General features: G+C 46.3%; 1 protein-coding gene across 1 annotated transcript in view; it reads right to left on the bottom strand.

The window, feature by feature from the left end:
* Positions 1–24,448, bottom strand: part of RAB3A (RAB3A, member RAS oncogene family) — a 93,689-nt gene that overhangs the window by 29,035 nt on the left and 40,206 nt on the right. Inside the window, exons 3-4 of the mRNA XM_030219055.1 lie at positions 23,076–23,194; positions 7,092–7,216 (exon numbers count right to left, since the gene is read on the bottom strand). Of these exons, the coding sequence (XP_030074915.1) occupies positions 7,092–7,216; positions 23,076–23,194 (244 nt within the window). The remainder of the gene's footprint in view (positions 1–7,091; positions 7,217–23,075; positions 23,195–24,448) is intronic.

Here is a 24,448-nt window from a genome sequence, read left to right as displayed (position 1 = left end):
CAAGACGCGTGGGACGTACCAGAGCAGTAACTAACTTACGGGAGGGACCTACTAAGGCCAGAGGTCAAAACTGCTGCCCCAAAGCGCACCTCGTCCTTTGCATGCACAGGAATCCTATAATGCTTCACAAAGGAATGCAACGAAAACCAAACCGCAGCCCGACAAATATCTAACGGAGAAATCATACTATTCTCCGCCCACGAGGCTGCCATTCCCCTAGTGGAATGAGCAGACCAGCCCCTAGGCACCACAGGACCCTTCACCAAGTAAGCATATGCAACCGCCTCCTTCAACCACCATGCTATTGTCACCTTAGGAGCCGCTGTACCCTTCTTTGGGCCACCATGAAGAACGAACAAACGGTCAGAGGCTCTGAAGTCCTGAGTTCCAGAGAGATAACAACTCAAAACTCTCCGGACATCCAGCTTGGCAATACCACGCTGCTCCAAATCTCCAGCCATATCACCCAACACTGGCAGAGAGATGACCTGATTAACATGGAACTCGGAAACCACCTTGGGCAAAAAAGGAAAGCACCGTCCGCAACGAAACCTTTCCCTCAGAAAGGACAAAAATGGCTCCCTACAAGACAAAGCCTGAAGCTCTGAAACCCTCCGTGCTGAAGTAATCGCCACCAACAAGACCGTCTTTAAAGATAAATCCTTACAAGATGCCGATACCGGAGGCCCAAACGGAGGCATGATCAAAGCATCCAAAACTAGCTTCAAATCCCACGGAGGCACCATCCGTCACTGAGGCGGACGCAGCAACTTAACACCCTTCAAAAAACGCACTACCTCAGGCACAGAAGCGAAGGACTTTCACTGAAGCTTCCCACGAAAACATGACAAAGCTGCCACCTGAACCTTCGGTGTAGACAACGCCAGACCCCTATCAACACCATCGTGCAAAAATTCCAAAACTTCCGCCACCGAAGAGCGAAACGGCAGAACTCGATGGTCTTCACACCAGTGCTCAAAGATTCTCCAAACCCGGACATACGCCAAGGAAGTGGATCGTGTACGGGAACTCAACATCGTAGCAAAGCCACTGGACGAAAGCCCCTTCTTCTTCAACTTGTGCCGCTCAAGAGCCAAGCCGTAAGCGAAAACCGAGCCGGATCCGGCATGATTATCGGGCCTTGACTCAGAACTGATCCCAACAAAGGCAGGGCCGCCGTCCCTGCCAACCGCACCAGGTCTCTGTACCATGGTTGACGCTGTCAATCCGGAGCCACCAGAATCACCCGACCGGAGTGATGTTCGATGCGCTATATTACACGACCGACTAACAGCCACGGAGGAAACACATACAGCCACTCCCGAGGCCAAGGCAACAGAAGAGCGTCGATTCCCTCCGCTCGAGGGTCTCTTCAGCGACTGAAAAAAAAAATCTCTGAACTTGCGCATAGCGAGCCGTTGCCCTAAGATCTATCACCAAAAGTCCCCAGACCGACACAACTCGCTGAAACACTGACCGAAAGAAAAGACCACTCCCTGGGATCTAGCGTGTGCCTGCTGAGATAATCTGCATCTATGTGACCTACCCCGGCCACATGCGCTGCCAAGAGAGCCTGAAGATGAGTTCAACTGCGCCGCCAAGGCTCTTCGTCCCCCCTTGACGGTTGACATACGCTACTGCCATGGCGTTGTCGCAGAGCACTCGTACTGCCTTGTGGCGAACCACCGACGGCAAGGCCTGGAGCGCCACCCAAATGGCCCGAGTTTCCAGCCGGTTGATGGACCACTCTGTTTCTGCCCGAGACCACCGGCCTTGAGCTACCTGACCGAGACAATGTGCCCCCCAACCTTGCAGACTGGCATCTGTGACCATTACCAGCCCCTGTGGGGACTCCAACGGCATTCCTTTTCCCAAATTGCGCGGGTTGAGCCACCAGCAGAGACTGAGACGAAGGGCCACCGACAGCGGACAACACATCTCCAAGTCCTGCGACAGAGGGGACCAACGACTGAGCAGAGCTGACTGTACCTGACGCATGTGTGCCCTGGCCCACGGAACTACGGTCGCCGCCATCAGGCCCAGGACCTGACGATATGTACAAGCCATCGGCGCCTTCTCTGCAAGGTGCTGATGAATCGGACCCTGCAACTTGGAACCAAAAGGCCGCACGAAGGAAAGTGCAGATAAGCTTCCGTCAAATCCAGGGAAGTGAGAAACTCTCCTTTCCGGACCGCACCAGTGACCGACCGCAACGTCTCCATCCGGAAAGAGGGCACCTTGAGTGCCGCATTGACCCTTTTGAGATCTAAAATGGGACGAAAAGTGTCCTCTTTCTTGTGGACCACAAAATAGATCAAATAGCACCCCGAGCGTTGCTGATCTGAAGGAACAGGAACCACGGCTCCCAACGCGAGCAGCCACCGCAGAGTGTCCCTCACTGCTGCCCTCTTGCTCCAAGACCGACAGAGGGATTCCAGAAACACTTCGGGAGAACAGCTTTCGAATTCCAGCGCATATCCGCCTCGAAACACCTCGAGAACCCACTGATCTGACCTGATTTGGGCCCAGCTCTGGTAAAACAGACTCAGCTGAGCCCCAACATGCACCAGAGCCTCAGCCCGCACACCTTCATTGGGAATTGCGGCCTGAATACTAACCTCCCGCGGAAAAGCCACGCCCTCCGCGACGACTCTCACGAAAGAACTGTGTGCGCTGGAAAAACCGACCCCTAGAGGTCCTACTACTACTACTATTAAACCTTTCTATAGCGCTACTAGACTTACGCAGCGCTGTACAAATTAACATGAAAAGACAGTCCCTGCTCAACAGAGCTTACAATCTAAATTGGACAGACGAACAGACAGCTAGGGGTAGGTCCCACTCGATCTGCCCGGCCTATACCGCTGAGCCTCCCTAAACCGTCCCCGAGAGGAACTAGTTCTGGCCCCTGCCTTGAACCGAAAATCTGGAAGCCATAGAACCTTGGAATCACTAAGACCTCACACTAACTTGTCCAAATCTTCTCCAAAGAGCATAGCTCCCTTAAGTGGCAGAGACCCACAACCATAGCCATATTTTTTGTCTGAAGTACGCAACAAATCATAAAATGCCTCAGACAAAAAGGATGAACCCATGTCCAAGTTGGCTAATTCCTGACCCCCAGAAGAACCAACATCTACCGAATCATCCAGGAGCTTCTCGTCCCGACGAAAACATGCCCGAGCTACCAGACCCCCACAAACCGAGGCCTGCAGGGCTAGAGCCGACAAAACAAAACTACGCTTGAGAAAAGATCCCAACCTCCTATCCTGAGGATCACGGAGGGCCGTTCCTCCATCAACCGGGATAGCCGTAGCTATAATTACTGCCGTCACTACTGCATCTACCGTGGGAGCCTTAAAGGAATCCCTATCGTCCTGAGGGAGGGGATAAAGCCTCGCCATTGCCTTTGCCACCTTACACGGCAAATCCCATTCCTGACAAATCATCTCCCGGAGATCCTTGTTCATAGGGAAGGATCACGCCTGACGCTGAATGCCCTTCACCAACGGATCCTGGACAGTTTCCCCCAAAGCCACCTCAGGACCAAACTGAAGGGTGGACGACACCCGATCTATGAGTTCTGACAGCTCATCTCTATGGAAAATCTGCACTACTGAAGGATCCTCTCCAGGAATCCAACAATCCTGCTCCTGAGAGCCGTCAATTCCATCTGACTCCCCCAGATCACTAAGCGCAGCTTCTGCAGCTACAGGAGAAAAACATTGCCTGTCCTCTGACCACTCTAACCGTGGTCTCTCAGCCAAGACGGAAACAGCCCCCTCTTCCAATTGGGGGGGGGGGGGGGTCCCGATCTCCAGGCCTGATACCGCGTCCAGACAAAATCTGGAGGAAAGCCCACCATTCCTGGACCGTCACTAGGCCCTTTTGTGCCAAAAACGGAGGCCGCAGGCCCAAAAACAGCTGGCTCCATGGGCCGCGTCGGACTCAAGATGGTGGCCGTTCCCGCCGAAACTGTTCCCGCTGACAGCAGCCCTGCCTACGCTCCCGCTGACCCGGAGACTCCCGACACCATCGATCTCTCCGCGGTCAAGTCGGGGGAAGCTGCAGCCACCTTTATAGGCGCACCGCAAAGCTACACTGAGCGCCCGGCGCCTCTACCCCTCGCCACGAGCATGCGCGACTTCGGAGGAGCTGGGCCGCCATAAACCACGAGGGAAGGGAAAAGCTGTTCCGCAAACGCGCCAAACCAAAAACTCACTCACACTGCAAAAGCACTGAAGAAAGCGCTGCTCCCTCGTTCCAGCAAGGAATCGAAACCCCCGTTCGGTCCGCTGAAAATAAAGAAATAAATGCCCTTAAAGGCACAGTACTCCAACTCTGGCAGCTGGAAATTGTAAGGCACTCAAGGCTACAATACTGAGAAAGCAGCCGAGGCACAAAGCTGCCAAGCAAAGCGAAATAGAATAACTGACCTTAAAGGCACAGTACTCTAATTCTGGCATCTGGAAATTGTAAGGCACTTAAGGCTACAATACTGAGAAAGCAGCCGAGGCACAAAGCTGGCAAGCAAAATGAAATAGAATAACTGACCTTAAAGGCACAGTACTCTAATTCTGGCATCTGGAAATTGTAAGGCACTCAAGGCTACAATACTGAGAAAGCAGCCGAGGCACAAAGCTGCCAAGCAAACAGAAATAGAGAGCAGCACAGGGGGAGGGACCCAAACATAGGTGTAACACCCCAGGGGGAAAAACTGGGCCCCACCGGACCCAGGGCCCCAAAGCACTTTTTTTTTTTTTTTTTTTACACACACGTATAGGGTACTGCAACAGAATAAAGTTTGGAAGGAAAAAATCCTACGACCCAATGACAAACTACCTCACCAGACTATTGGAGACTGCACAGGCTGTCAACTGCTACCTCTGCTGAGACTGAGAAAATACTGGCTAGTGGAGGTTCTGCACAGGTTATATATACAGGCTTCAAAAGCTTAGTGTTTTCTCAGTCTCCCTCTGCTGGTAGGAGGACATAACCCACGCGTCTTGACCGGTCTGGAGGGTCGCTGAGGAAACGTCTATCTCCCAATTTGGGTCACAATATAGGCGTTTTTCTATTTCGATTATAAGCAGGATAGGGATAAAAAGGATGGGACAGAAGGAGGAGAGATTAATTAGCAGCAGAGCAAGCGGGCTGAGTAAAGAGATGAGCTTTCAATAGTTTTTTTGTTAATCAATAGAAATAAAACAAAATAAAACATGAAAAAGAAAATAAGATGATACCTTTTTTTTATTGGACATAACTTAGTATATTTCTTGATTAGCTTTTGAAGGTTGCCGTTCTTCGGCAGATCGGAAATAAGCAAATCTTGGTAGATGACAGTATATATAAGTGAGACATCAAAGAAGGGTGGGTTGATGCCAGATATGGAGGGAAAAATTAATTCCATAACTTAAGAATAAATAGGAATAAGTAGTGGAAGAATTTCATGTGATGAAGTGAGGTGTAGTTCTGATAATGAAGGTAACGACAAAAAGGTTATTACGTGTGGAGCAAAGGAACTGGAGAGGAATGTAGGGAATGAGAAGCTTTTGGAGTAGGAGGGAGCAGAGGGTAATTGTGATTTGTTGACCATAGTGAGAAGTTTAGATTTGAGGTGTGCAGTGACAGGAGGGGTGATGTGATTAAAGTAATGTACTGCACATTGTTAGTAGTTTAACAGCTGTAGACTGGATGAGCTGTAAGCGGTTGAAGGAGAAAAAGGTAATGCCGGCATACAGGGGAATTGCTGTAGTCTAAATGTGAAATTACCAAAGCCAGGATAAGTGGACAAAGGAGCGAGACTGGAAGAAAAGGTCGGACTGAGCAAATACAATGGAGAAAAAGTGGAAATGTGAGTCAATTTGAGGCTTAAAAGTAAGCTTACAATCAAAAAATGACATCTAAGACCTTATTGAGTAAAGTTATTAGGATACGTCTCCAATAACTTTACACACCTAGATCTGTCAATGTTAGACCATTGTTATATGTGGTGGTGTTTTACATTTTGTTTTGTATTTGGTTCTTAGGTTACCTTGGGTATTAGTATTTTTTCTATTTATCTTTATATTCTTTTCTATAGATTATCAATTACTTCTTTTTCCACACAGTATTTATTTTTTTTCTTGTTCTCTCATTGTCCTATGTGGTTGGGGTAGAAACTGACACCTTGGTATTTAATATAATGACATATTTATGTTTTTATAGGACAATTTGAGTCTATAAGGCTTTCATGGTGTTTCACTGTGTGACATATATGCAAATATGTCTGTTATATTCACATTTATAATGTTTCACACTCTCTATACATAATCTATTGTCTAAGTGCAAGTTTACTGCAAATTTATTTTTATTTTAATGCTTCATATTTTTATATTGTTTTTAGATTTATTATACATCATTGAGTAATAGTAGATATCATGCTGCATTGCTTTATTTGTTACAATTCGTTGTTTGTAAAAAAAAAAAAAAAAGCCTTTTTTGGACTGGTGTAACCTATTGGTTTCATTGTGAGGTACTTTTATCTTGATTTTTATTATGTTAATTATATTTTCCTTATGCACTTAACTGACTCCTGAGGCAGGCCCTACAAGCCGAAACACGACATGTTGAGTCGTTTTGCAAGTCTTTATGGTTCAACATTTTATTAACGAAGGTACACGTATTCATTTCTTCATCAACCAACACTAAATGTAACTCACAGTGTCACAACTGGTAAACAATAAGTCCAGCTAATCATGCAACCAATTGCAACTTTCCTGTTTCCTCCCTTTCTCCCTCCTATCCAACTCCCCCCTCTTCCCCTCCCACAACCCTAGTTTTGCAAGTCTTTAATAAATTCTAAATGACACCATTGATTGCTTCTGATCATCTCTACTGTACTCTTCTGTTCTCGTTGTGGAGATTGGTTCTTCTTCTCTTTGACCCTGCCTACCCCGCCACATTGCTGACAGGTGCCAGATTCCCACGTAATTAGAAGAACACTGGTAGGGTTTTAATTTAATTCAGTAATGTACCAGCTGCTTAATGTATAATCATTAGAATCTATAAACCTGAGTGTTTTCAACTTTTGGAAAACAGGACTGACTTACCAAGGTGGTCTGCAAGTTGCCTCCCCCTCTCCGATGACACAACTCTTTCATCTTCCATGTCGCATTTGTTCCCGACCAGCAGCACTTGTGCATTGTCCCATGAGTATGTCTTGATCTGGGTTGACCTTTCATATAATTGGATTAAAGGAAGATAATAAAGTAATTACATTGATTAAAGGTGACTGACAAAGATGTTTCAATAAGATTAATAAATTATTCTCTATGGACAAGCAGGATGAGTCAGCCTCCATGGGTGACATCCGCCTGATGGCGCCATGGCCAGACTAGCTCTCCTAAAGGTCTGAAAAATCTAGAAGGCATCCCTCACCACAAATGGCCACCTGATACCATCTCAGTCTTGTCTTTCTACCCAGTCAGATGGATGAATTCCACTTCTTTCCCTTTATTATTTTACTTATTGATTTCTTTTTTTTTTGTTCACTTTGGGATCCTTTAACCAAAAGCGCGCTAAAAACGTTAGTGCACCTTTGTAAAATGACCCCTTTATTTGTATTCAAATTTTCTTAAACATATACAACTTTATAGGTAGAAAACAAACAATACTAAATTGTTTCCTGCCCCTTGACCCCCTCTCCCCCACAGTCCTCCAGGGTGACTAACCAAATCCAACAATATTAGTAAAACAAAATCACATCTGTAGAATGAATATACTGAATAAGCATTGATTATATATATATATATATATATATATATATATATATATATACACACACACACACACACACACACAGTGCACTCCATTTAAGTGCACGTCGGATAAGCACATGCTCTGTTTAACTGCATGCCGAACTTTGGTCCCATTTTTGGTGCCATCAATTTCTATGGGGACAAACTGCGGTTTAGCGCACCGATAAGTGCAAGATTCGCTTATACGCATGGTTTAAGACCACTCCTCTGCAGGAAAGACTCCTCATAAGCACACGCACAGAATATGGAAGCCGATTGGCACGTGACAAAGGGGCGATAAATTTGAAATCTCGTTGGTTAACTGCCACAGGCAGAATAAGCGAAAGAAAGTTGTTAGAGTGTACACTGGAGTTCTCGTCATCATCGCGCAACTGTAAGACTAACATTGGCTGAACGAATAGAAGTTCTTTAAAAAATTAGAAAACAAACAAAGTCAAGCATCTATTGCTAAAGAATATGGTGTCAATCCCAGTCAAATTTCACGTGTCTTGAAGCAGAAAGACCAGCTTCTGGAAGACTGGCAAAACAATACAAATCCACAACGGAAACGAAAACGGGCGGGAAAAGCAGAGGTTGTAGAAGATGCTCTTCTTTGGTGGTTTTCTCAAGTCAGGAGCAGACAGTTTCCTGTCAGTGGTCCACTGCTTATGCAGAAAGCTAATCAGCTAGCTGAAAGGCTTGGACTAACTGAATTCAAAGCCACTGTTGGATGGTTGGAAAGATGGAAGGAGAGGAGCAACATCAAATTCAAGAAACAGCATGGTGAGAAACAAGACGCTGATGACTTTGGTGCTGAAAATTGGGTTGTTTCAGGAACCCATCTTGAACCTAAATATATGTAAACCGCTTTGAATCAGTGGCGTAGCTAGGTGGGGCGCAGGGGGAGTGGTCGCTCCCCCAAATGGATTTCTGAAAAAAATGGCGCCTATGTGCATGCGATGCTGCCTTCCTGTTTGCATGTGTGGCGGTACCACAACAAATATGTGCCGGTCCATGTCTTCTTGTCGCCTGCCAGACGCCAGTGCCTGCTCTAAACAGCAGCAGGTCCGGGCGAGACTGAGAACAGACTGCACACTGCTCGCTGCTGCTTTATACAAAGAAGGGAGCTGGTTGGCCGCTGCAGCGCTGATTGTGTGCATGGAGTGGACAACCCGCTCTCGACGACGTTCTCCTAGACCAGTCCTCTCAGCTTCAGCACTGCGGGGGCAGAGCCAGGCCAAGGGGTCCTCCTTAGGCATGGCTGAGAGGCGCCGGGCTGCGGTGTGGTGTAGGCTAGACGCTGTAGCCTAACTGTTCGGTGCTTGGACTCTGGAGCCTCGGCCTCAGCTGTGTGACCTGAGCTCTTCTCTGACTGCTGCTGGCTGGGGTAAGGGACTGCTCGCGCTGTGCTGGCTGACTGTGTTTGTGGGCTGGGGATGGAAATTGGAAGGGTTCCACCTCCGCGACACTAGCTGTTTCAGTTCAGCTAAAATGTCTGGGAAGGGGGCAGGGGGGGTTACAGAAGTCGATCAATGGACAGTCTTCTTAACCTTAGCCCATGCAGCAGGAAAACAGGGGGGGGTTAGGGAGGAGAGGTACACATACTCATAGAAGCACACACACAGTCTTCTTTTGCAGCCCATAAAATAAAAAAGGGGAGGGGGCGCACACACACCAAAGGGGGATAGAGGGTGAGGGAGGTACACACAGAACCCTTTTGTTTTCAGCCCATAAAATAAATTTAAAAAGGGGACATGCTGGTAATAAAATACACTCTGTGTGTGTGGGGGGGGGGGGGGGGGAGCAAGATGGAGGGGAAGATCGAGGTAAGAAAGAGGGAGATTTCAGAGGCGGGGGAGGGAAGCAAGGGGAGATGTCCAAGGAGGTTAAAGAGAACAAGAGATGAGGTGTTCCTATCTAGTCCATTATACGGGCTTTAGTTCACCAAAACAATAGCACATGCTAAAGCAATAGCAAAAGATTATTTAAAAAATAAAGGTGTGGTCTAAAGCTGCTCCAGTTGGATAGGCAGTTTCTTAAAAGGTGCAGGACAAAAGATTTTCTTTCCTTTTTTACTTATGTGATAGCTTTTTAATTTATTTGAAAGCTTCCCATATGTAGATATAAATATCATGATCATCACTAAAACAGCTTAAAAAGTATTATAGATGGTAGAAACCGCAGTTATAATCTCTGTATTTTGTGCTCATTTTTCTACACTGTTCTATACTATACAGATGGCAAACTTTTAGTGAGAATATCCTGTTTCTTGATCTTAACTGTTTATCATAACTGTTGCTGTAATCTGCCTTTGGGAAGCCTGGCATTATAAAGATGGAATATACTAAAATGGAAGTAAAATTAAACTCTTCTTTTATTGGGACACACGGAATCACATCTACATCTGATGTCTGGTTTGGTGACCCATTACTAAGTGAAAACATCTCTGTACAAATACAGGGGGGTGAGGGGGAGTCCAGCCCCAACTGATAATGTTGCAGGTCTGCTATCCATATTTGCAGGTTTTTGTGATGCTTCATACAGTACCTGGCAGTGGAAGGATTTTGTGTTGCTGTTAGTGAGGCTCATGCATTCTATTACAATTGTACTAAGGATAGTGAAAAGAAAACTAGGCAGGCAAAAGGAAAAATGGGAGGGGAGAAGAGCAAGGCAATCGAAATACCCAGAGATGGGAATAACTCTCAATAAAGAGCATAAATCATTTGAATATTGAATTCATAATTGATACTTTTTGCTGGGTTTTCTGTATTTATTTGAATTCAGCCTTGTTTATTTAACTTTGTTTTTTCTCTGTTTTAAGAGGCATAATACAAAACTTGTAAGTTCATTAAAGTGTCTTAGGTTTCAGTAAAAAGGTATCAGTGTATACATTTGCTTTGTATTATTAACCTGTACTTCTGTGCATTCAGATTCAGTACTGTACCAGCACTGCCTATTGTATGAAAATTTCACAGTACACAAATTCCAACGTCTTGCCATGCTAATATAGTCTGCAAGTCTAAAAAATATTTCTTCGGTCTATGTATTTGTGTTTGCACTTGACTGCCACATGGCAGTACAGTGTAAAAGGTCAGAGAAGTTCCTGTTTGGTTGTTACCTTTATAGGAAAGTCAGAGCCTAGGTAGGGTTACCATATGTCCGGATTTACCCAAACATGTCCTCTTTTTGAGGACAAGTCCGGGCGTCTGGATGGATTTGGCCAGCCTGCCCGTTTCTCCGGATTTCTGGACAAATGGGCTGGCTGGCGGGGCGGGCACGGGACTCCCCTCCCCTTACTCTACTATCCCTGGTGGTCTAGAGGTACCTCTTTGTCTTCGGGGCAGGAAAGAGCCCCCTCTTTCCTGCCCGGAGCGCTGCTGCTAGCTGCCCTGCATACTGTCTGTGAGTCCGGCTCTTGGCGTTTCAAAATGGCCGCCAACTCTCGGCGGCCATTTTGAAACACCGAGAGCTGGACTCATCACAGGATGCAGGGCAGCTGGCAGCAGCACTCCGGGCAGGAAAGAGGGGGCTCTTTCCTGCCCCAAAGAGGTACCTCTAGACCACCAAGGATAGTAGAGTAAGGGGAGGGGAGGTGACGGGGGGGGGGGGAGTGGAGATGACAGAGGGGAGGCAAGGTGATTGGGGGAGGAGGGGAATACGCAAAAGGGGTGGGGCGATGGCATGAAAGGGGCGGGGCAAGTGTCCTCTTTTTATGAGGACAAAAAATGGTAACCCTAAGCCTAGGTACATTCCCCTTGGAAAGTGCTAATCCCAATGAGACTCCAAAGCAGCCACCAGTGTCCCCTAGGCTAGGGGTGCATTAGCAGTGCCTTGTCTTTTCCAAGAATGTTTAGTTACACCTTCTGCTGTGGGATGCTATGGCCAGCCTACCCTCCTGGCGCCTATTTTACAAAAGTCTGCTCCCCCAGGCGTCAAAACCTAGCTACGCCTCTGCTTTGAATGTAGTTGCAAAAACCTCAGGCGGTATATCAAGTCCCATTTTCCTTTCTCTTCATGCATATTCATTGTGGATATCCTGAAAAGCTGTCTGGGAAGGGGTATTCCAGGACCAGTCTTGGAAAACACTGTTGAAGAATACTAGCACATATGTATGGAAGTGGTATTCTTTAAAATACATACATAGCTGCAAGAAAGTGTACATGTGAGCGGAGCATGGGTGGGACATGGGGCTGTTTCCCACTTATGAACACAACTTACATACACAAAACTTCCAGTATTCTGTAAGTGCCTCACTTAAGTGCACCTGCCGACACCTGCCATAGACCTGATGAAAGTGAATGCACCTAAATGTATGTTCACTTCTGCCGACTTAAAGAATACTATAAGAATGGAATCTGTGTGCCACGATCACGTCTCCAAAAAAAATTCAAAAATCAGCACACATTTCATTTTTTTGTGCAGAATTCCCCCATAAAGGTGCAAATCCTCCCCCCCCCACCTTTTTCTAGCCCTCTACCCCATGGCACACACACAATCCACCTTTCTCCAGCACCCCCTCCCATGGCACATGCCACTCCATCCAACATCCTTCAGGACCCTTCCCCCAATGACATTCACAACCACATACCTTCCTTCCCATGACACACACACAATCTGCCTTTTATCTCGCCCTCCCCCACCCTTTTCCACAAACACTATTTATCTTTTTTTCCAGGCACCCCTCCCTCTCTCTCTGCCTACCTGCAAACGCACCACTACGCCGCCCTGAAAAGCCATAACACAGTAACTCAGATTTTTGACAAAACTAAGCTAACTCAGCAAATGGAGTGGAGGAGTGGCCTAGTGGTTAGGGTGGTGGACTTTGGTCCTGGGGAACTGAGGACATAGGCGCCGACTCCGTGGGTGCTCGAGCACCCCCAATATTTTACCCACCGGAAGTTCGGTGTCCGGCGGGGCTGACAGATTAAAAAAAAAATTGTACTTTCTCCCATTCCACCGTACCGTACTAGTACCATCCCCCCCCCCCCCCCCCCCCCCGCGACACTTCGACTGAAGCCTACTTCGTTTAATATCTTCAGACTCCTGCTGCAGCAACAGCAAACTATTTGATTGAGCCCCGGTGTCAGATCCTTCCCTCTGCAGCTGCTGCTTGTGTCACGAGTCCCACTCCCACTCTCGCGCAGACAGGAAGTGACAGTCTGAGAGCAAGACAAGGTAGGGAAGGATCTGACATCGGCTCTAGTGGCAACGTGCTATCGCAGTGCAGGGGCTGTTAAACAAATACGGTCCGGACTCCAGAAGGGACACAGAAAGGAGTGCTGGACTTCGGAGGGGTGAAGGGTAAGAGAGATAGAAGGAGGTTTGACGGTCCGGTCCAGAGGGGACACAGAAAGGAGCGCTGGACGTCACTTCGGAGGGGTGAGGGACAAGAGAAAGAGAAGGACTCTGGAGGGAGAAGCGGTGCTGGACTCGGGAGGGAGGAAGAGGGGGAAACAAAGTAGTGCTGGACTTGGGGGGGGGGGGTGGAGACAGAGAGGGGGAAACGGAAAGTGGTGCTGGACTCGGGGAGGGGGGTTGAAGGCAAGAAGGTTAGATAAAGCAGGAGACGAGAAAGGCTATCTAGACCTGGCTTTGACCCAAAACAATAATAAACGCTATTGAAATCAATAGCCAAAGATCATTAGAAATAAGGGACTGCCTATGCGTGCTTCTAGTTGGGTAGGCAGTGCCTTAAAAGGTGGAGGATAAAAATATTTTATTTTTTTATAGCTTTTTCAATTTATTTGAAAGCTTCCCATTTGTAGATATAAATATAATGAAATAACAATTGAATATCACTAAAATAGCTTAAAAATTATCGTAGCTGGTAGAAACAGTACTAATAAACACTGTATTTTGTGCTCATTTTCTACACTGTTCTATATAATACAGATGTACAAATTTCAGTGAGGATATCCTGTTTCTTGATGGGTTCATGTTAACTGTTGCAATCTGCCTTGGGAAGCCTGGTGTTATAAATATGGAAAGCAGGAAGAGAGGAGGAAGATGGCGGACCATAGGAGGAGGAGGGAAAGTGAGTAAGACAAGGGGAGACATGCTGGACTCACAGATGCAGCCACTCAAACCCTGATGGCTTGCTCCTTCCCAGATTGTAGACACAGTAAACCACACTTAGCAGGCTTTCACTTCTGGTGTGCAGTTTGCTGCCTATACAAACTGAAAGGCTCACGGCATTAGGGATTTGTGTAGCCATGTCTCCTGTCACAATAAGGAGTAAAGGGGGAGAGAGGCGGCAGGAAATTGCTGAACCATAGGGGTGGAGGGGACAGGGAGAAGGGGATAGGGAAATGCTGGACCATAGGAGAGAGAGAGGATGGGGGAACATTGAGATGCTGGGCTACAAGGATGTAAGGGAGAGGGAGGGGAGATATTTGCATGTTGGAACAATGTGGGGAAAGACAACGGCAGCTCTCAAGGAGAGATGAGTGAGAGGAGGATGGTAAGTACAGAATTATATAATGGGAAGTGGGTGAAAGAGAAGGGATTATGAGGCCAGGGAAGGAGTGAGACGGAAGAGGTAGGGGTGAGAGGAGAAGATGGAAAGTTGATAGGTACTGGTAAGTGAAATATAGGTGGAGGACTGAACAGTGAGAAGACGAAATCTGAGGGTGAGAGAAAACAAAGAGGAAATGTCAGAGACTGATATAGTGAGGAAGTAGAAGAGAAGAGGAAAGTGGAGAAAGGACAAATAGACCGCACCCATGGAAAGAGAGCAGAAGACAGGAAAACAAAAGAAGAAACTGGGACCAACATGCTTGAAAAAATAAAATACCCAGACAACAAAGGTAGAAAAAAGTGTTTTATTTTGAATTTATTTGTTGGAATATGTTATCTTTGGAAAATGTGCAACACTGATGTCTTTGTAATTTTTTTTTCAGTACAAGAGGAAATACATTTGTGTTTTCATTTCTCATATGTTGTGGAACATGCCTAGTTTGAATTCTTGGGGTTCCCAATTCAATTTTTATCTTTATATTTCTAAATTTGTGATCACTCGTTCTGTATTTGGTGTGTGACCAAGGTGTGGTATTCTGTGGGCAAGTAGTTTCTGCGTACAACTCTGTAGCAGTCCCACTTATTATGTTTTACCAGTAGTAGATGTATTGGTGTTGTAGGGCCACGTAAAATATTTGTAGTGCTGCATGTTAAGTAGGATTCTTGTTTAAATCAGTGCTACCGTTCTATAGCAGATTTGCAACATGTATGTCGAGTTAGGATTTTTTCAGGTTTTGTGTTATTTCACAATGTGCCTGACAGTGGACAGATTTATTTCACTATTATTGAGATGATGTGAGAATCATAATTTTTTTTATAACAACTTCCATGGAAAAATGTGCTAGTCATGATTTGCATCTGTTATTGTGGGGGAGGGAGATAAGGTTTTTGTGGACGCAGAGCATGTTTACATTTAATATATAAGAATTGATGTACTGTATCAGACCAAGGTCCATGAGGATTGTGTGTGCAGTGTGTAATGGATGCAAGCATAAGCCATCATGTGTGTCCTGACTGAACAAAAGTTGAGAACCACTGGCCTAGGCACAACACGCGATCCAGCATTTCTCCCTCTTTCCCCTGTCCTGCATAGTCCTATGTCTTGGCCTTTCCTCCTTGGCGGACCTCCATTGTTTCTATGCCTGCCAGCAACATCGGCAAGTAAAGCAAACTGCCTCAGGCTAGCCACGCAAGCGTTCCCTCTGCTGTGTCCCACCTACAATGACACAGGACGTTTATGTCAGAGGAGGTGAGACACAGCAGAAGAAACACTTGCAGGTCCAGCCAGAGGCAGTTTGCTTTACTTGCTGATGCTGCTGTTAGCCATAGAAACACTGGAGGATTAGCGAGAAGGAGGAAGAAGAAAGGATGATAAATACCAGACCCGGGGGAAAGGAAGAGTAAAAGATGCCAGACTATGAGTAAGGGAAGAGAGGATGAGAAATACCAGAATGCAGGGACAGAGGCACAGAGGGGAGATGCTTTATAGGAAAGATAGGGACATAGAGGGAACGATGGTGGACATGGAGTGAGAGAAAATGTCAACTGGAGAGGAGATCTAGAAACAGCAGAAGTTGAATGGCACTTGGTAGGGGGAGGAGATACAGAGTAGCAGATGGATGGCATTTGGGGAGGGGGAGAAGGGGAACAGAGCTGAAGATGGGGCGGGGGGGGGACAGATCAGAGAAGATGATGAATGGAACTAGGGGGTGGGAAGAAAGGGAACAGAGCAGAAGATGACTGGGACTTCTCAGTCGAATGAGGGTTGAGGAACAGAGCAGGGAATTATAGACAAAAAAAGATGAAGTGAGAATTTTGAGGGGATAGTGAGTACTTGGCAATTGGTAGTTATGAATAGGTATATGTTAATGGGTTGGGAGAATGAGTGAGATTGTAAAATAAGAGAAGAGGGGCAAGAAAAAGGGATGATGTTTGGAAAAGGTTGAGACAAAATATGAATGACCTGAAAGGCTGGAGTGGATGAGAGGCAATGAAAAGGGATGGGGATACTGGGGAGGGCTATGAGTCTCTGACATGGTTGAGTGAGGGTGGAAATGGGGATAAAAGATGCTGAAAGAGAGGCAATAGGACATGGGGAATAGGGTAAGAGATAGAAGAATAGTCTGGAGGCAAGGGAAGGAAAGAGACAGAAGAATGGTCTGGAGGAAAGGGAAGGAAAGAGAGATAGTGGTGCTGGTCAGGGGATCAGAGGGAGTGGAGGGTAGATGAGGATTCACAGGGTGCGTACAGAGAATGGGAGTGGGCAATGGGAATGTTGGAAAGAGAATGAGAAGAAGATAGGAAAATCCAATAGGTAGATGAGAAGTGAAAAGGAGACTAGAGGGTGAGAGGGAGTCTAATTAGAAAAATAAAATTCCCAGACAACAAAGGTAGAAAATACTTTAAGGACTGAGATGCTTTGTAAAATGTACAATTTTTTCTATTTTTATTTTGCAAACTACATGGGTCAATACATTTCTGTTTCTCTTTTACCAATATTGCCCTGCTTATAGTCTAGATTCCTTGAGGGGGGGGGGGTCTCCATTTCAGTTTTCTTCTGCATGTTTCTTTCTTGTGGTCCCCTATTTTGTATCAGGTGAGGGTCTGTCCATATTCTGAGGTGAAGGATTCTGCTAGTGTGTGGTGTCTGTGTAAGAATCTGTAACAGTCCACCTTGTTCCAGTTTCCCAGTAGCAGGTTCTCTAGGGCCAGTGGTATGCTGGAGCCGGCTCGCTCCGGCTTGCAAGATCCGGTTGTTAAATTTTGGCCGGACTTGCGAGCCGGTTGTTGGAAAGGGCGAGCTGGCTCTCCCTCCCTCCGCCCTCCAGATCCGGTCCCTCACCGATCCTACCTTGACTATCGAATTCTTCGGGGCAGGCAGTGTTGCCTGCCCGCTGCTATCACTGACTTTCCTCCGCCGCCTTTTGCGCTTTAAAAATGGCCACCGAGACTTCCAGAGGCGGCCTCGTGAGACTTCTGTAAGTCTCGGCGGCCATTTTGAAGCGCGATCGGGCGGCGGAGGAAAGTCAGCGATGGCAGCGGGCAGGCAACACTGCCTGCCCCGAAGAATTTGATGGCCAAGGTAGGGTCGGTGAGGGACCTGATCGGGAGGGAGGGAGGAAGCAGGAGAATTTGCGGAACAAGTCGGGAGGGGGTGGTAGGGGAGAGAAGGGAGCTGCTGGCCATGGGTGGATTGAGGGCAGGAGAGAGAAGGGAGCTGCTGGCCATGGGTGGATGGAGGGCAGGGGAGAGAAGGGAGCTGCTGGCCATGGTGGATGGAGGGCAGGGGAGAGAAGGGAGCTGCTGGCCATGGTGGATGGAGGGCAGGGGAGAGAAGGGAGCTGCTGGCCATGGGTGGATGGAGGGCAGGGGAGAGAAGGGAGCTGCTGGCCATGGGTGGATGGAGGGCAGGGGAGAGAAGGGAGCTGCTGGCCATGGTGGATGGAGGGCAGGGGAGAGAAGGGAGCTGCTGGCCATGGGTGGATGGAGGGCAGGGGAGAGAAGGGAGCTGCTGGCCATGGTGGATGGAGGGCAGGGGAGAGAAGGGAGCTGCTGGCCATGGGTGGATGGAGGGCAGGGGAGAGAAGGGTTGTTGGCCATGGGTTGATGGAGGGCAGGGGAGAGAAGGGTCGCTGGCCATGGGTGCATGCAGGGCAGGGGAGAGGAGGGTCACTGTTGGCCATGGGTGGATGGAGGGCAGGGGAGAGAAGGGTCGCTGGCCATGGGTGAATGGAGGGCAGGGGGAGAGGAGGGGAGAGAGAATAAATGCTGGACATAGATGGAGGGGAGGGAAGAGTGAGGAAGGAGATAAGATAAGGGAAAAGGAAGAAAGGAGAAAAACTGCACATGGATGAAGAAAATAGGCAGAAGCTGAGGACCAGAAATGAAGAAGAAAGGAGGAAAGTAAAAGAAATAAATGGAAAGGAAGCCCTGGAAACGGAGTTAGGAGGACAGATAGCAGCAGAATTGGATACTGGGCCAGCATGATCAGAAAAACAGTCACCAGACAACAAAGGTAGAAAAAATCATTTTATTTTCATTATAGAGTTTGGAATATGTTCAATTTGAGAATCAGGTGCTCAACATTAAAAGTTTATATTTATTTACTTATTTATGGCATTTTATCCCACATTAAACATGAATTAGATTGGAACCTGGGATCATTTAATTTTTTTTTTCCTGGAGAGAGTAATGCATTGCCCCCCCCCCCCCCACCCACTGGTTATAGCCAGCTCTGCAATTTTGGGGGGCGCCGAGGTGGACCAGGGAGAGAGCCTGTTGTTAAAAATTTACCAGCACACCACTGTCTAGGGCCCTGTGTAATATTTATAGTAGTAGCTTTTCATAGGTGGATTAGGATGCTATGGTGTATAGGTTTTAGTGTCTTTTTGCAGGGTTTTACGTTGTTAACTGTCTGGCCCTATTTGAAAGTAGGCTCTGGGGCAAGGGCTGCCTTTGGTGGCCCTTGTCACCAAAAATAAAAATGCTCAGGACTAATGGGCTCCACATCCTGTAGAGTCACCACACAAACAAAAGTCCATCTGATTTAAGCAAAGTTTCTACCGGTGAAAGGAGTATTCCTGAGGTGATGGTCACAATTTTATTAATTTTACTTGTAGTTAAGACAGGCTGCCTGCTGTGGTCGGTCCTGGGACCTCTGCTACCTCCCGCCTCCTGATGTAACTTCCAGTTTCCTTGTAGGTGGGATACAACAGAGGCAGCCTGTATTAATCGTTGCCAGCCACAGTCACTGCACCTGAGTAACAATACCGGCACTGCTGCCTGTCAAACACTGACCAGTGCCTAATTTACAAAAGTCTGCTCCTTCTAACAGCAAAACCTGGCTACACCTCTGACCGGAAGTTCGTTCCCTCCCTCCCTCCTCCCTTCGAGTTCCAGGCCTCCTCTCTCCGAATTTTAAAAGTCATCTATTTTACCCCGTCGGGGTTAGGGCGGCAGCAGCGGTAAAAAGCATGCAGGCTCGGCTCGGTGCTTAGTTCAGTTTTCCCTTCTCTCTCTCTCTCAGCTCTGGTCCCGCCCTCATTTCCTGTTTCCGCAAGGGTGGGACCAGAGCTGAGAGAGAGAGAGAAGGGAAAACTGAACTAAGCACCGAGCCGAGCCTGCATGCTTTTTACCGCTGCTGCCGCCCTAACCCCAATGAGGTAAGATAGATGACTTTTAAAATTTGGAGGGAGGGGGCCTGGAACTTGGAGGGAGGTGGAGAGGGGACGAGGGAGGGGGGAATGCACCACCTGTAAAAAAAAAAATTCAGCACCCCCAATCATTTTGAAAAGTTGGCTCCTATGACTGAGGAACTGAGTTCGATTCCCACTTCAGGCAAGTCACTTAACCCTCCATTGCCCCATGTAAGCCGCATTGAGCCTGCCATGAGTGGGAAAGCGCGGGGTACAAATGTAACAAAAAAAATGTCCTGTAGTTCCTGTGTATTTCTTAATCTGGAAGCCATTTAAACACGTGAATGCATTTTCAAGCCTGTAGCAAAAGTCCAAAACACAGTACCTTGACAAATGGGAGACATGTTAAGCCAGAACATAGTACTGGATTAAGTTTGATAAAAAATTACATCATGGGGATTTTTTTTCAAATAAATCAGTTTTGGGGAATTCTCAACAGTTACTGTGTTTTGGCTTTTCCAGGCAGTAAGTACAGTGCAGCAAGAGAGAGAGTTGCTTGCACAGTCACACAATAGGCTGCTTCCTCCTCCTCTGCCATGCCAGGCCTGACTGTTCCTCTGAGCCATACAAGCTCAGCTTATAGGAAACCACTGGGGACCCAGCCAGTGGAAGCAGTTCCTCTTTCTTGCCAGACTGTAGTAGTGCATGTACAGGTACGCAGAGAGGGGAGGGAGGGAGGGAGCCAGCTGGAAAGGAAGCATATTCAGCAGATTGCCTAGAATTCCGAGGGACTTCGAAGCAAATTCTGCAGTGTGCAGAATTCCCCCAGGAGTAAGAGTAGTGCTCCCTGCGCTGCATCCAGGTGTGCAAATAGAGGCGCCCAGTTATAGAATTGTTGCCGTAGCTCCTCGTTCTATAAGCTTGTGAACACATTTTCATGCTTAGCATGCAAAATTTTGCATACAGGTTACATAGTACTGTAAGTTACGCATATAAGTGTTAATTTGTACCTAATTACCTATCAATAATAGGCTTTAATTGACCTTAATGTGCAGTTATGCATGTTAATGCCTAAATGCTGGGGTGTGTAAATGCAAGAGAGGTGTGGATGTGGGAGGGACAGGGGTATACCAAGCACTTATGTGCTAACCTATAGCATGTAACTGCGAGAGGGGTGTGGACGGGGGAGGGACTGGGGTGGGCCAAGCACTTACACGCTAACCTGTAGCATGAACTGCGAGAGGGGTGTGGACATGGGCGTGACATGGATGGTCCAAGGACTTAGGAGCTAACCTATAGCATATAACAGGCGGATGTGGACAGGGGAGGAACATGGGTGCGTCAAGCACTTATGAGCCAACCTATAGCATGTAACTGTGAGAGGGGTGTGGACGGGGGAGGGACAGAGACAGGCTAAGCCCTTACAAGTTAACCTGTAGCGTGTAACTGGGAGAGGGGTGTGAATGGGGAGGTGTAAGCATGTACAAGCTAACCTGTAGCATGTAATTGTGAGAGGGGTGTGGACAGGGATGGGTTAAGCACTTAGGCACTAACCTTTTAGAACAGCATAATTTATTGGCTGCATTTAGAAGTGAGCATTTATACCAGCCTTTGACAAGGCATACGTAGTAATGCTTAAAATTCAGCATGTAAATGTTGACCTGCACTAGTATTATGCACGTAATTGTCAATATAGAATTTGCGCTTAGTACACATCATCCTAGCGCCTAACTTGAGCTGACTTTTTTTTTTAATAGAATTGCCTCATATGTGTCTACGTGTAGTATGTTAATAGAGCTGCCACGTTCTGGTACTTTATTAAAAGGGTGTGAGCGGGATTTGCTATTCTTTGGCCGGCAGTGCTTTGTTCGGTCTCCAGTGTGCACCAGCACCTTCCTCTTAAGTAATTTCCAAAAGGCTCCTTGAGAGACTAGTGCGGAACGCAGCCATTTCCGATCTGTTCTACTACAGCCCTTGGCATCTTTCCCAGAAGACTGAGAACTGATCCAGTGCCAGCGGCGCTGCCTAGCAACAGACAACACCCTGAGAAATTCCAGACAGCCACTAAGGGCAATTGGTTCTTTTGAAAGAAGAGTTTAGGACTAGTGTCTTAATCCACATAAATCAAACCCTGGAAGCTCTCTATCTGCCCCTGAAATGGCAAATATGTGTATTGTGTAGTAAGAGGGGTGCTTATGCTTTTCTCAGGAAAATATTGCAACTGTAAACCATGCTTTGTTATTTCTACAAATTTCAGATTGGTGCACAGAAGCAGGTACTTCATTTTAAGCTTCTGCAAATTCCTCAGAAAGGGCTGTCTTAAAATGTGAATAAAAAACATGCCCCTTCCTCAAAAACTGCAATGTTGAAAGATATAAAAAGCTACACTGGATGAATTTCTACACATGGACTATATGCTATACTGGGATTTCCATAAATTGTGTCATGATGTCTGTATAAATATTCAACGTCAAGTCCTTCAAAGTAAATTAGACCTAGAATTTTTTCGCAACCAAACAAATTGATGCAAATGTAACAACTAGATGTCTGCATTGCTTATGATACAATTTTTTTTTTATCTGAGACCTCAGTTTGGGGTTTCAAGCACACCAATTATTTACGGTATATGCTTAAAGGACACGTTGGTCCCTTTAATTTACTCGTGTTTGTAGTGAAACCAATTTTTTGGAAAATTTTTTGTTTTATTTTTTATTTTTAATTGTTAGTTTTCCTTTGTTTGAACTTTTAGTATGCTATAAATTGACTTAGCTTTTTCAGCGAAAGAGTAGTATTGGCTTCAGAGGGATGTTGTTCTGACATGAGTCATGTTTCACCGCCGAGCATTTTTTTCAAGGATACCCCCTCTTATTGCTGCTGTGCTAACATGCCGGCCAATCTGGGATTTGAAATATGCATATCTGGCACAAAGACTGAGTGAAGACCAAGATAGTTTGTGCATTTCAGAAATACACTGCCAGTAGAATGATGACGCAGTCAAGGTGGACATCTTTGCTTCTGCCAGACAGCAGGCTCATGTAAGATCAAACAATTTTAGGTGTTAAGAGGGAGGACACAGCTGTCTCAGACATGCTGCTTACAGAATGCCCTAAATTCAGTTCCTGGTCAAGAGAGATACAAGCGATCTCTGCTCAGTGCCTAGGCATGAGCTAGTACGCCTGGTTAGTATGCATAGCTAATTTGCTTTCACTTTGGCTGACGACATCCTGGAGAACATGAGAACTCAAAGCTACAATGGCTATAAGACAAGCTATGGTATTATTTTCTCTTCTCCACTGACTGCGATTAAAAATAGAAAAGCAAGAACCGTCCTCTTGACGACAAGAATGATACAGCTAAGGGGGGAGGGTACAAAGCAGAAACAGGGTGAATCATATCCATTAGGAAAGGGTCTATGAAATCCATACGCCAGACCAAGATGGTAAACCTTGTTCATGGGCCTCAGGAATCCAGAATGTTAAATGCAACCTTTTATGGACTTGAACAAGTCACTTTACTTGCCTATAACTCGGCCTACCCAGTTATAATAATATTCAGTGTCCCCTCTTTTCACTTCTTGGGAAGCTCCAAACCCCATTTGGTTTCACATCCTGCCAAATATTTAGAATTTACATAGCAAACTCTTTACCAGTCCTGCACGGCGTTGAAAGATTCTTCATTTGTGATGTCGTACATCAGGATGAAACCCATTGCTCCCCGGTAGTAGGCAGTGGTGATGGTTCTGTACCTCTCCTGACCTGCTGTGTCCTGTAAAAACAAGCATGTGATTCAACAGCAGGCATGGCAAAGAAATCCTGACAAATCAAACAGCCGGACAAGGGCAGGTGCCACATTCAACCCCTTATGGTAATTCTTCCTCTCAGTGCTAATTAAGATGTGAATGCAGCTCACCTCACTGGCAAGCAAGGTTAACGGAGTTTGGTTAACTGTAGAAGTATTTGGTGGGGGATAATATTGTGGTGCAAGTCATGTATCACAGTAACAGGGTGAGTAAAAGGCAACGGAGGTTAACATTTAAGGGGCATCCTTGTTCTTTTTCCATGATGCAGTCTGAGTATAGGGCATCAATGATGTGTGGGGAGGGTGTCCCCTCTGATACTGGAGCTGTACAGCACTTGATACAATCCAACGTCACACCATGGATATGTCTGCACCTCGTTGCAGACCTCTGGGGTGGGGAGGGGGGTAATGCTGCTTGCCCTACAAGAGGGCAAATATTGACTACTGCTTGAGAAACTAATCATACAAACATGAAAACTGTTATACCTTTAATAGGACAAACTCAAATTATCCCAAGGTGGTGATGCATCACAAGTGACAGTGAACCTGTTTTTCTTTTTCTGGAGCAACTCAAATAGTTTCCACCTTTCATTGAGGCCCAATACATAATGCATTCCCTGAAAGGCTTCGCTTAACACAAGACTATCTCTACTTCAGGACACAGGTGAAAACTTGGCTCTTCAACCAGGCCTTTAATGGAAGAAGTAAATGACACCAACTGCACATATTATAGGCAGGACATGTTTACCCACTCCTACCCTAGCTAAGATAATGTTCAAGCAATTTTCTTCAAACTGGTCCCTTATTTACTTACTCCTCTTACTCTGTTTTTACTCAATCTTTGCTTACACCCTGTGTTGTCTATTAAAATGTTTTACTGCATATTGTATTGATATTGACTTTCTATTGTTGTTTGAATATTTTGCTGCTGTAATTGTCCATTGTTTATGTTTGATTTATTCTTGCTGTACACCGCCCTGAGCAAGTTACTTCAAAAAGGTGGTAAATAAATCATAAGTACATAAGCGTTGCCATACTGGGACAGACCGCAGGTCCATCAGTGGCCAATCCAGGTCACAAGTACCTGGCAAGATCTCAAAACAGTACAATACATTTTAGGTGGTTATCCCAAAAATAAAGCACTGGATATTCCCAAGTCAATTTTAATAATGGCTTATGGACGTTTCTTTTAGGAAGCTAGCCAAACCTTTTTTTAAACCC

This window comes from Microcaecilia unicolor, chromosome 11, assembly GCF_901765095.1.
Source record: "Microcaecilia unicolor chromosome 11, aMicUni1.1, whole genome shotgun sequence".
NCBI classification, from domain to species: domain Eukaryota; kingdom Metazoa; phylum Chordata; class Amphibia; order Gymnophiona; family Siphonopidae; genus Microcaecilia; species Microcaecilia unicolor.
Note: the sequence above shows the minus strand (reverse complement) of the source record. Positions and strands in the feature narration are given on the sequence as shown.